Source organism: Protomyctophum parallelum (assembly GCF_964188405.1).
Source record: "Protomyctophum parallelum genome assembly, chromosome: 8".
NCBI lineage: Eukaryota > Metazoa > Chordata > Actinopteri > Myctophiformes > Myctophidae > Protomyctophum > Protomyctophum parallelum.
Genome location: NC_139703.1, coordinates 29,094,932 through 29,107,711, shown reverse-complemented (window position 1 = coordinate 29,107,711; position 12,780 = coordinate 29,094,932). Strand labels below are relative to the sequence as shown.

The 12,780-nt window shown below is 41.6% G+C and overlaps 1 protein-coding gene across 6 annotated transcripts in view; it reads right to left on the bottom strand.

Annotated features, from left to right (window-relative positions):
• Nucleotides 1–12,024, bottom strand: part of r3hdm2 (R3H domain containing 2) — a gene marked incomplete at its 3' end in the record, with an annotated part of 61,486 nt that extends 49,462 nt beyond the window's left edge. For all 6 annotated transcript variants that reach the window (XM_083771928.1, XM_083771932.1, XM_083771930.1 and 3 more), the window contains exons 1-9: nt 11,904–12,024; nt 11,370–11,584; nt 9,958–9,999; nt 6,077–6,163; nt 5,047–5,164; nt 4,579–4,657; nt 3,784–3,843; nt 2,289–2,429; nt 61–169 (exon numbers count right to left, since the gene is read on the bottom strand). In XM_083771928.1, coding sequence (XP_083628054.1) covers nt 61–169; nt 2,289–2,429; nt 3,784–3,843; nt 4,579–4,657; nt 5,047–5,164; nt 6,077–6,163; nt 9,958–9,999; nt 11,370–11,528 — 795 coding nt within the window. In that variant the 5' untranslated portion in view covers nt 11,529–11,584; nt 11,904–12,024. The remainder of the gene's footprint in view (nt 1–60; nt 170–2,288; nt 2,430–3,783; nt 3,844–4,578; nt 4,658–5,046; nt 5,165–6,076; nt 6,164–9,957; nt 10,000–11,369; nt 11,585–11,903) is intronic.
• Nucleotides 12,025–12,780: the final 756 nt, after the last annotated feature.

The window sequence follows — 12,780 nt, the reverse complement described above, 5'->3', positions numbered from 1 at the left end:
GCTCAAATGCAGAATAAATAATTGGCCTTGATGTGAAAAGGGTTGAAAACATTCTGTTACCTGATTATCGTCCTTGTCCATGCTGGCGTCGTCCCTCTTGAGGATGAACTTCTTCTGAAAGTCCACGTTGCGCTCATCCTTGATGTGCTCAGAAAACCGTTGTTCTGGGCTATGGTAGAAAAACGTCAAACATTGCCATGACCGTCTAAATCAGGGGTTTTCAACTGATTGTGAACCAGGGACCACCACCTTGACTAAGGATCAACCTGGGGACCACTGTTGTGTTGTAATGGGATATGGGCTAAGATTAGTGCTTTCGTAACACTTGTTATGGAATGCATCCCATGTCTTATACTGTTTCTCAAACGATGGCGTGCCTTAACCTTTATCCCTAAACTTTTTCTTTCCATATTTTACTATCTTGAAAAATACTAGCTGATCTACATCCATACATTATGGCTATTATTGGCTATTTGAACTATTTTAATAATAGTCATAGTAATATATATATATATAGTAAAAATGGCAAATACGTGCAAGATATAGCACATGATGACATGATTATATGGGCACATTAACATTTCCTAATAATGATGACTCATTCAGGCAAGCTGGTACAGTGGTACACCCTTCTTGAGATTCTAATTAACTGCCTTTTCTGTGGAATTTCTTAACCTCAGACTTCCCAGTAATTCTGATAACATTGACACACTTCCATGGAACAGTGCACAGACGTTTAGTGCACTGTTCTGTTCCATGGAAGAAAATACTTTGCTGCATTACTAAATGCATGGTCAGGGACCACATGCAATACCTCCACGGACCACCAGTGGTCCACGGACCACCTGTTGAAAACCCCTGGTCTAAATAGAACACACTTTAATAATACATTATTCTGATTTTGTTATGTTTTATTATTGTCTCCAGTCTGAGACTATGACGACACCCTTTTCACATTGTCCTGTTAGCACTATCCCGATTGGCTAAGATTGGCCTCCAAATTATAGCAGGAGTGGTCCGATTTGAACAAAATGTCTTAAATCATGGACATGGCATCCGATTGCTGAGAAACTAAAGGAAGAAATCTTCCTTGGCCATCCTACATTTTTCAAATCAGCCTTATGTTGGCACTATAACAGGCCGATTCACAATTTTACATTTACATTTTTAACTGGACTGATCACGTGAAACTTTGCACACACTCTCGAGAGGAAAAGAAAAAACCTCTGCCCACACTTTTAACATCTGCCTTTTATAGCACCACCAGGATCACGCCATCAGGATGTCACCAAATGGGCCGGTTACATTTTTCATCCTGATTGGGTAAGTAGATTTTACTTTGGATTCTCTCACTGTAGATTGGTAAATCTATTTTAAAGGGCAAATGCAGATGAAATACTCACACTGTAAAAAAAAAAAAGCTGGTCACAAACAACAAATCACCGACATTATTCACGAGGCTGCAGCTGGTCACAACAAATCACCCATAGTATTCACAAGGCTGCAGCTGGTCACAACTAATCACCCATAGTATTCACAAGGCTGCAGCTGGTCACAACTAATCACCCATAGTATTCACGAGGCTGCAGCTGGTCACAACTAATCACCCATAGTATTCACGAGGCTGCAGCTGGTCACAACAAATCACCGATATTATTCACGAGGCTGCAGCTGGTCACAACAAATCACCCATAGTATTCACGAGGCTGCAGCTGGTCACAACTAATCACCCATAGTATTCACGAGGCTGCAGCTGGTCACAACTAATCACCCATAGTATTCACGAGGCTGCAGCTGGTCACAACTAATCACCCATAGTATTCACGAGGCTGCAGCTGGTCACAACTAATCACCCATAGTATTCACGAGGCTGCAGCTGGTCACAACTAATCACCCATAGTATTCACGAGGCTGCAGCTGGTCACAACTAATCACCTATAGTATTCACGAGGCTGCAGCTGGTCACAACAAATCACCCATAGTATTCACGAGGCTGCAGCTGGTCACAACAAATCACCCATAGTATTCACGAGGCTGCAGCTGGTCACAACAAATCACCCATAGTATTCACGAGGCTGCAGCTGGTCACAACTAATCACCCATAGTATTCACGAGGCTGCAGCTGGTCACAACTAATCACCCATAGTATTCACGAGGCTGCAGCTGGTCACAACTAATCACCCATAGTATTCACGAGGCTGCAGCTGGTCACAACTAATCACCCATAGTATTCACGAGGCTGCAGCTGGTCACAACTAATCACCCATAGTATTCACGAGGCTGCTTACATGCGCGTGTTGCCCGTCTTGTTGATGATGACGGCCTTGCCCGTCTGGTCCACGTTGTGGTCCATGCCGAAGTAGGCCGCCACGCGGTGCAGCAGCATGCGGTGATACGACGTCATCTGAGGGAACTTCTTATACTGGTTACTGCAGGGGAGAAATTAAAACCGCTTGAACCCATTCAGACCTGAACCGCATCCGTGTCGGTCACTTTAGCTTTTAACCCGTTTAGAGTTAAAAACATTCACTTTGAAAGAATATTAAATATTATTCATATATATTCATATTATATATAGCGTGCCACTCGGTGGCGCGCTATGAGCTTGTAGATCTGCTATTTTTCAATAGCTAAATTATAACATAATGTTTAAAACACCAAAAGGGGTTCCCGCCCAAAATGGGTTAACCACCTTTAACCGTTATTTTAAACTTTAGCTGTTGAAAAATTGCAGATCTACAAGCTCATAGTGCCGCACTACGAGCTTGTAGATCTGCTAAAAAATATATATATATATATCGTGAAAACGTGTGCAAATCTTTGAATATATATTATTTCGCAGCAAACGTTTTTAACTCATATTTTTTGCTTCTGGGGGTTCCTGGAACAAAATATTTTCAGATGGGGGTCGGCGGCCAATTACATATAATTATTGGGGTCCTTGACATGAAATAGTTTGAGAACCACTGATATAGAAACATAGGTTTTTCAGAAAACTGTCATTATTTAGAAGACATTTGTAGAATCTGGTCAGGTCGGTCTCAACTTAATTGACCCACAGTAATTGACCCCTTGTGGGACCCCTTGTGGGACACAAGGGGTCCTTGTCCCACAGTGGTCAAGGACCCCTTCCTTTTTTCAGGCGTTGTGAGCTTGTAGATGTGCTATTTTTACCAAATGTTTGCCCCCGGAATAGGGACGTGTGGTAAACAAAGTAGGAGTATGGACGGCATGTCCCACTGTGTACGGGAGAAAGAATTGACCAACTCCATTCAGATCCTTTGTGTGTCTCAGTTGGCTACATTCGGTTGAAGCTCAATCAACACAAAAGCATTTCACTTACACTTCGTGAATAGCAAAAAATAACCAATCTACAAGCTCACACAATGTCGAATCTTGACGCATTGCGAGCATGTAGATCTTTGCAATTATAGAAAAAAATTGGTAATTACCGTACTGTAAAAGGAAGGGTTACGAAATTGTTTTATTTATTTTATTTATTTATTCTGTTGCCTATAATGCCAGGCACAGTTGGGACGGCAGGTTGAAAGTGGTTAACCAACACTTCAACCTAGCAATGTTGAAGTCTCAGCAACAGGGGGACTCAGAGTCCCACACAATAACAGGCTCACGGTTAAAATGCCAGAGGGAACACAGCCAAGCATAAACTTTCTCCATAATATAAAAAAACTACAACCTGTAGTGGCCTATAAATAAAAGTGGGATGGACTTCAGCGGGCTAAATTTAAGTACGAGTGAGTGGTTGGGAAGAATGTGGCTCACTTGTCGTCATTAATGAACTCCAGGATATCTTGTTCTAGTTTGAGCAGCATCATTCGATCCCTGTCGAAGCAAAGGGAGAGAGGGAGGGGCGGAATGAGTGAGAGATCATTGAGTAGAGTGCAGACAGAATACCAAGCAAAGATCAAAGGCAAGCACTGAATACTTTTCCAATGCCGTCTAAAGTAAGGATGGGCAGTCCTTCCCAATCCCACACCCCCAGAGGCTTAGAGCAGGGGCCATGTTCAATGCCAAACACTGAGAAACACTCTAAATAGAAATCCAATAGTGAGAGGATGGGATTCCCCTCTCTATATGCTAGTGCTACAGTAGCTCATCTTGACCCGCAGGATTCATTCCTAAACCGTGATGGATTATCTCCCATGATGAGATCAACCCTTGATGTAGAAGCGTCATTCAAAATCCCGATAGGGTTGCGCAAAGTACCCGCCCCCGCCTGCCTCTGATTGACGTTCGCAAAATTCGACACGGCACGCTCGGTTGTCACTGGTGTCTCTCGTGGCTCAGGTTCGCTAGAGAAGGCGCCCCTCCGTCGTGGTACTCTAGAACTATACTTTATCGGAACAAAAAAAACTAGTCCGCGGTTGTTGGAAAAATTGTGGCGGCTGCGGTATTCGAATGATTAGACCATTAGGCTAGCGAGTTGGCTGGCAGAATTGTTTTCCTAGCTGTAGAAGGTGATAATGCTCCACCTCGCGGGCCCCCTACCAATCAGAGGCAGGCAGGGGCTGGCGGGTCTTTAGGCTGTGAATGACGCAATGTATAATAGTCACTTACCTGGGATTGTTTTTCAGTGTGTTGACCAGAAACTCATGAACGTCGATGCCCGTGGAGTCTGTGTACTCCTGACTGGAATCTGACAGAGATGTAGAAGGGGAGAAGGGATTAGCACATGTGAGACTGGTAGAATCAAGAAAGTGTTGAGTATGTAACGACTAGTTTCTTTATTGATATGATACGATATAATACTTGTACAGCTCACAGCCTCACACTGAGATTTGTCTTGCGACTCAAGCTGATAATAATAAGAGTTGGACCAAGGACTAATTGCAACGGATGTTCACATTTACAGTTACAGTTAAGAATGAAATGGTTCCTATTCGCGAGTGCTGGTGGGGAAGCAACAAACCATACAATCTCCTCAAACATAATAACTATGTTAAATAAACACTGCTCAGAGAAACTGTCCAAAGAGCATGGTCTAAATTGCACATACGAATCAAATAATCGAAAAACAGATCTTACCACGTGATAACATCTTACGCGGGGTCTTGTCTTTCTTCTCTTCATTTTCGTACTCATCTTTTGAGGACTTCTCCTCCTCCTTGTCTGACGGACAGCTGATGTGAAGTTGGATGATATCCTACAAAAAAAGACAAATATTAGTATTAACTAATTATTCAAACATGAGGTTTTCTGCACAGATTCTGCCAATTCTTCAACAACAGGCATTGAAGTTGAAACCAGCACTCCCAGCGCAGCTGTACTGTCAGAACACTGGGAGTGTGCCCATTTATCTTCCAAACCTCGTATACTACACTTTGCAGTTTGCACCAGTAAAATATGGTATGAGTAACTTTAAATTAAAGCAATAGTTCACCCAAAAATGCAAATTCTTTCATTTACTTACCTTCATGCCAGTTGAAACAAGGATAACATTTCTTTTTTTTTTTTTTTAAGATATTTTTTTTTGCGGCTTATGCCTTTTATTGATTTTTGAAGGGACAGACAGTAGGCTGACAGGAAACGGGAGAGAGATGGGGGGATGACATGCAGTAAAGGCCGTGTCGGGTCCGGGAGTCGAACCCGCGGCACACTGCGACTGGATTACCAGTCCGGTGCCCAGACCGTTACGCTACGGCCTGGGCCAGGATAACATTTCTTTGTCCAAACAACACACAAGGAGTTTGCCAGCAAAACTTCATAGCAGCTTTCTCCAAAACAACTGAAGTCAATGATAACCAGTTCCAAAATAATTACCATAGAATTACTCCATACAGCTTGTGCAGCAGAAGCCAAACGGTCGCTTGTTCATGCTCTGTTCAATGGCGTGAAATGGCCCTCACATGTTTATAGTCCTACGCAGTTTATTTTTTAAACAACGGCTGTAGTGAATATTTGCAATTCAGTGCAATCATTTGGCTATGAAGTTTTGCTGACAAACAAATTATTACATGCATGAAAAAAAGAGGGGAAAAAAGACATTACAGACTAGAAACTGAGGGGTATTAAATGTATGGGAGATGCAGGAATAGAGAAATAGGTTCGCATTTACCGATTCTGGAAGTCCATCAATACCGAATGGACCGGAAGATTCCTCACACACTGCCAGACTCCGTACCAGTTTCAGCTTAGCATTAGACTGGAACACAATAAAAAACACAGTCCTTGTGGAACATATTGCATGTAAATCTTACAGAGATAAATATGACCCATTAACCCTCTTATGGCCACCCTTAATATCATCTTATTGTGCCTTAGGCCAACTTTGGCTGACTTTTTGAATGACTATAGAATAATGTGCGATATGACCACAATGTCACGAAATATCTCATTTTAAAGCTGCACATCTCTAGTTTACACCGAAAAAAAAAATATGTTCCTAGCATGTTCCTTCGTTTACTTATAAGCACTTTAGTACACCTTGGTTTGACTTATCACTGAAACCAAGGTCTACTAAAAAGCTTATAAGTAAACGATGGAACAAGCTATAATCATAATTATTTTTTCATTGTAAAGTAGTGACTTGGAGCTATAAAATGAGACATTTCGTGACATTGTGGTCATATCTCACATTTTTCGATTGCCATTCAAAAAGTCGCCAAATCTGGCCAATGCTGGCCAATGCCCCATTTCTTAATTCGTCATTTTAATGCAATAAGAGGGATCAGCGATCTAAATACAATACAGCACGTTTTACTTTCGATTTCAAAGTAATACCCAGAAGTTCCACTTGATGGCAGTAACGTTCCATTATTCTGATTTTGACAAAAGTGTTAAATCTGGCTAAACCACTTCCTGTCAAACGAGGTAAACAAAGGAAGCTAATTTGACGGCCAAGCTTATAGCTTGGCCGTCCGGATTGCTAAACTAACATTAGCTTTGTCATAACTTAGTCAGATTAAGCTTAAAAACGGCCAGGAACATCCCAAAATATCACATTTTTTGCCGCGGATCACATAGACGGCGCGCGTGCACGATAGTGCACGATCGCGCGGGTTTCGGCCGGTTTTTGGTAGATTACATAAAAATAATTAAAATAATGTCAAACAATTGCAATATTTTGTTATAAAAAGACGTACTGACAGGGCAGTACGTCTACTACGCAGATAACGTCATTGGCTTGGAGGGATTTGTTGATTTACTACGTCAATTAACATGGCAGTCTATGGGCTTGACGTAGTCTTGGCATTCAGGGGGTTAACACTATAATATTGCTGCCCCTTACGTATTTTTTTAGTCAACCTTGTTTCGTGACACGTCCTGTAAACGTATGTTATGAAGACCCCTGGCATGTTTATACTACAGTACTTTCCTTTCACCACAGAAAAAAAGGGGACAAAAAAAAAATATATGCTGCATTCACATCATGGAATCAGGCAAATGGGTAGACGGCAAACGGCAAAACCTGCTGGATGGCACGGAACAGTAAAATGATTAAATATTGATGCCGTCTGCCGTTACCGTCGCCGGTTCTGGCTACCGGGCTGCCGTGCCGTCCTGTTCCGTTTACCGGCGTCAGGCTCCCGTCCACTAAAATGACTTCCGGTTTGCCGTCTATACCGCTTGCCTGATCCCATGTGAATGCACCATGAAAAAGTTAAACAACTTTGTTGCTGTATGTTTCCAATACAACTCTAACTCTAAATCCAGAGGTAGGAGATTCTGAGGGGAGAACAGGAGAACGCAGGGAACGTGAAAACCCTGTGGCTGATGAGGGCATGTTACAGTATACACTATACAGTAGAAGGGAAGCTACAACATTGTAATCATCATCTTTCTTTTTTCTTCCCGTTACTAAAGAGCCTTCTGCTGACACACTTGGCTGGCATCTCAACCAGCCTGTAGTGCAACAAGGGGATGAGAGAGGATCCATTCCACATAGTAGAAAACAGGTCAGGACAACAGGGGGCTTGCAGCAAAGACATTACCCAGATACATGGAGTGTGTGTGCGTGTGTGTGTGTGTGTGTGTGTGTGTGTGTGTGTGTGTGTGTGTGTGTGTGTGTGTGTGTGTGTGTGTGTGTGTGTGTGTGTGTGTGTGTGCCATGTGTACACACAACTATATAAAGAGGGCAGAAGGTCAGATCTAATCCCATTAACGAAGGTATTAGATGTTTAAGAACCATTACAGTGCATCATGTGGCGTGGGAGCCGTTATAAATACACACACACATGTCACCACCAACCCCTGCATATTCAACACATTCACTCCGGGAAAGCATCTGTGTCATTTTACCTTTTAGTTATAGTTATAATACACTTTTACAGAGGATATTTGGGGTACCACTAGTACTAGCCCAATACTTTTTTTTTTCTTTTTAGGAGGGGGGGGGTCACAGTTTGTGCCACACTGGTCCTCTGCGTGTAAAATGGTCTACACCTGGTATAGGTTTGACCATAAGTATAAGGTGTGTCGTCCCAGATACTAAACTGTGAAAATGGTCACATCTATTTTAAACAACAAAATGGGAGTGGGAGACAGCCCACTCACCACTTAGCGCTTTTGGACCAATACAAATAATAACTAGAACTGCACTCTGTCCTGTGATGTAATGCGGATTATGGATGTATCATGTACCTTTGATTTTTTATAGGATGTTGTGTACTGTTGTTTTGTCTGTTTTTGTCTGCCTTTTATTTTTCAACTTTTACTGATCTTGTATTTAAGGTTTGTTTGTCTTGTTTTCTGTTGTCCTTTTTCTTTGGGGTGAAAATTCAATGTGTTTACTCTTTTATGTCATACTTGTGGGGTTTATTTAAGAGAAGCTGTTAATGCCACCATTTATTATTTTTCAAACTCAGTATTTAAATAATGCTTCTGTGAAAAAAAAACAATAAACAAAGTTATAAAAAAAAAAAGAACTGCACTCTGTCGAGTGCATACTTGCTTGTTGCACACTAGTAGTGCGCAAGCAGAGCGTGCAAGTACTTTCGACCGCTACAAACTGTCAAATCTCAGTAATGACTACTTGTGCCTGATACGGCAGTGGTGCCAGATTACATACATGTATACATAGGAAGGAGCATTACCTTTAATCCTCCCAACACTAAAACATATCGTCATTACGTAACCATCGAAAACCAATTACACTCCGGCATTGGGTCCTTTAATCCACGTCTTTATTACGCCACCATCGAAAACCATTGGTTTTATACATATACATATATATGTATAACTAGCTCTCAATGATTACGTAATAAAGATGTGGATTAAAGGACCCAATGCCAGAGTGTAATTGGTTTTCGATGGTTACGTAATGACGATATGTTTTAGTGTTGGGAGGATTAAAGGTAATGCTCCTATGTATACATGTATGTAATCTGGCACCACTGCCGTATCAGGCACGTCATTTGCTGGGATGGTGCATACGCATCAAAATTGGCGGGACGGCTGGGACGGTGCATACGAGTCCCGGGCGAAACTAGTACTTTACTTGCGCGCTCTGCTTGCGCAAGTAATAACGCCCCGAGACTGGGTGGTGGAGTTCATTCCCAGGCAGAGTCATATCAAAGACTATCACTGACCAATGCCTCCCTGCTTGGCACTCGGCATCAAGGGTTGGATTGGGGGCAACTCCTACGACATAACAAGTGTCATGTTCAGGGGTGTGTGTGTGTGTGGGGGGGAGTGTACATCAAGCGGCCTCAGGCTACAGACACAGGATATAGGCTCCTGACCTATGGGCCACATGGCTCAGGAAGATATTGGTACCCAACTAACCATGGCTACTTACACTACAGTATGTACAGTACATAATGGTAAACCTTTAATATGTCATTTGGATGACTGTAGGGCTCACATAAAACCTTGAATGATTACTATTGCAGTTTTCCCTGGGCAAATCACATACCGGTAACTGGACTACAGGGGAATATTTGAGGAAGTCAAGACTAATTAATGTCTCCTTGTTGGAATATGAAATCAGTCACTCACCTTGGCCCGTTTCCTTCCATGGCCGTGGTTGGGAGCCCGTCTCTGTTCATGAGAAAGTGAAAGGTATTGTAGAACCAAATAATAAATCAACTTTGCATAATATAGTTGCATATTAAATGGTATAGCTTATTGTAACGTTAAATTACAAATGCATACGTAAACTATGAAACAATATGATGCATGAGCAAAATATGATACGTAAAATAACAGATGCACAAATACAATTATGGCCCTGCTAGGTGGAATACAGGGTTCTATGGTAAGGTTTTTGCCAAGCAGCACTGGTGATCCTAATCGCAAACGAGCAGGAGCATAGAGAAAGATCTAGGGGCACAAGTTCAATATGCAGTTTTGAATCCCATTTTTGAATCCCAATTTTTCAAGAAAAAACTGATGAAAACCACTAGAGGAGATTGTCAATAAGATTAACAGGAGATCTTCATTTGTATATATATATACTGTATATATATAGTTTGTTAATAAGAGCATTAACAATAAGCATTACATTAAAGCGGTTTTTGAATTAGACTGTGTCTGTCCCTAATAACACACACACACACACACACACGCACGCATGCACAGGAAATAAATAAATGTGAATGCATATGCAGTGGTGTTGAAAATTCAGCAGCTGCTTCTGAATGAATGTAGGAGAAACGATAGCTAAAGCCTGATTTATACTCAGTCGCACTACGGTTCCCCACACCAAAAAATAGCCAAGAAGGTTAAGGCAACTAGCGCAGCCAAGTACAGCACTTGTAGGTGCGATTGATTTATACAATTGCCACACTAGAAAGCATTAAATAAAATGTATTGATTGATTGATGAACACTCACTCAAATCCAAATTTGCATTTGCAGTGGTGTCCCTAAATCCAAACTAACAATCTATAATTATCTTTCATTCTTTACTTCTCTCACTGTACAACCCTGAAATGCTGCGACTGAAATAATCCATTCATTTAGAACCGCTTTCTCAGGGTCACATCTTGCCATGGGACTTAAAACATACAGTTAGATACAGAGGAAGCGGACCGTAAAGATGTGTCCTAGTCTACAGTGTTGTTTTTGGCAGCAAATTTAGATTTTAGTTTTAGTTGTAGTCTTTTGAATAGTTTTCATTTAGTTTTAGTCACATTTTAGTCTCCTGGGATGTTTTTGGGATGATTGTAGATCGGCTATTTTCAGCATGCAACCAAGTGTAAAATGACTTGTGTCTTATACTCTTGTCCACTAGTCCCTTCCCAACATTTTAGTCTAGTTGTTATTTGTTGACGAAATTGTCAGTATATTTAGTCTTAGTTTTAGTCATCATAGATTCGTTTTAATTTAGTTTTCGTCAGTGAAAAAAACGTAGTCGACGAACATTTTCCGTCTTAGTTTTAGTGGATGAAAACAACACTGGTCCTCTACCTGTGCATCGTGCAGGGAGCCGTCGTCGGGCTCCTGGCCCTCCCCCGTCCCCTCCTTGGTGCCCTGGAGTTGAGGGGAGGCGTTGCCTCGGCTGCAGGGCTCGTCGACCGGCCCACTCTCTCCCTCCTGCTGGATGTCGGCTGCTGGGCTCACTGACATCTTCTTAGGGGAGGAGGGGAGAGGGGGGAGGGGGGGGCTGGAGCACCCAGGACACGCTGGAGAGGGAGAGATCGGCAAGACAAACAAGAGATAAATAACCCATTCTGACCCGAGATCAGATTCTATAAATGTCTTCTACATCCTGACAGTTTTCTGAAAAAGCTACGTTTCTATGTCAGTCGTTTGTCGATCTTTCAAAAATAGCAGACCTACAAGCTCATAGCGCGCCACTCGCCATTTTTCTATAGCTAAAGCATAACATAATGCTAACAACAAAAAGGGGTCCCTGCCCAAAATGGGATAAGACAGGCAAAGAACTACTCCCCAAGTCTATCTTTGGAAGACAAGACATGCACACGCTACAGTAATCAATACCTGTTGCAGCTATCAGATCTGTGTTGTTGAGTCCCTGTACAGTGTATCTGGATGGAGACCACAAGCAGGAGGAGGAGGAGGAGGAGGGGGGGTGTCCCTCTAAAGCAGTGTACTATGCTGGGCTGCAGCAAGGGGTGCAGGGCAGTCCATAGCAAGCTTTCGCCGGGGGCCACGGGGCTTTTTTGGTTGCTGCGAGAAGACAAAAACACAGGGTTTCTAACAAATGCTGCACCATTTGTGGTACATCAGTCTAGCTACAGTATACAATTAATTTGGGGGAAATGCTACAATAGTTAATAATAATAATAATAATAAAACTGCAGAACCTGTTTTTTCTTTTCTATATTATATATATTTTTCTATTTATACTTTGTACTATGTTTTTTGTTATGTTCCGTTATATTCTATTGTTACAACCAGTAAAAGCAACAAACTGAGGTGAACTATTAAACTGAGGTAATTTTACCTCCTTGAACTACATTCTGATTCTGGCTTCCCTATTTTGGGGAGGTCATTATACTGTAGGAAAAACATTAAAAAACCAATTTACCTTTTCTTTTTAAATAGCCAATATACAATCTTTCAAGAATAAGACAGGGCTTACAGGACAGCCGGAAAACGGCTTACCATTGACAATACCGGTAGATAATTATGGTCAATTACAAACTTATTTTTTATGCAAGCACAATGACTTCTATTTCAGCATGCTGCTTCAGCATTATTTCTGTTTCAAAAGATAGGTTACACATTTAGTGACATGCACAACTCATGCACAACTCAGTCTCACATTACACACTTTTATTATGATTATAAGTCATTACAACCACATTTGTGTACAGAACGAATTTTCAAACTAAAACTAAAATCATATTTTTCT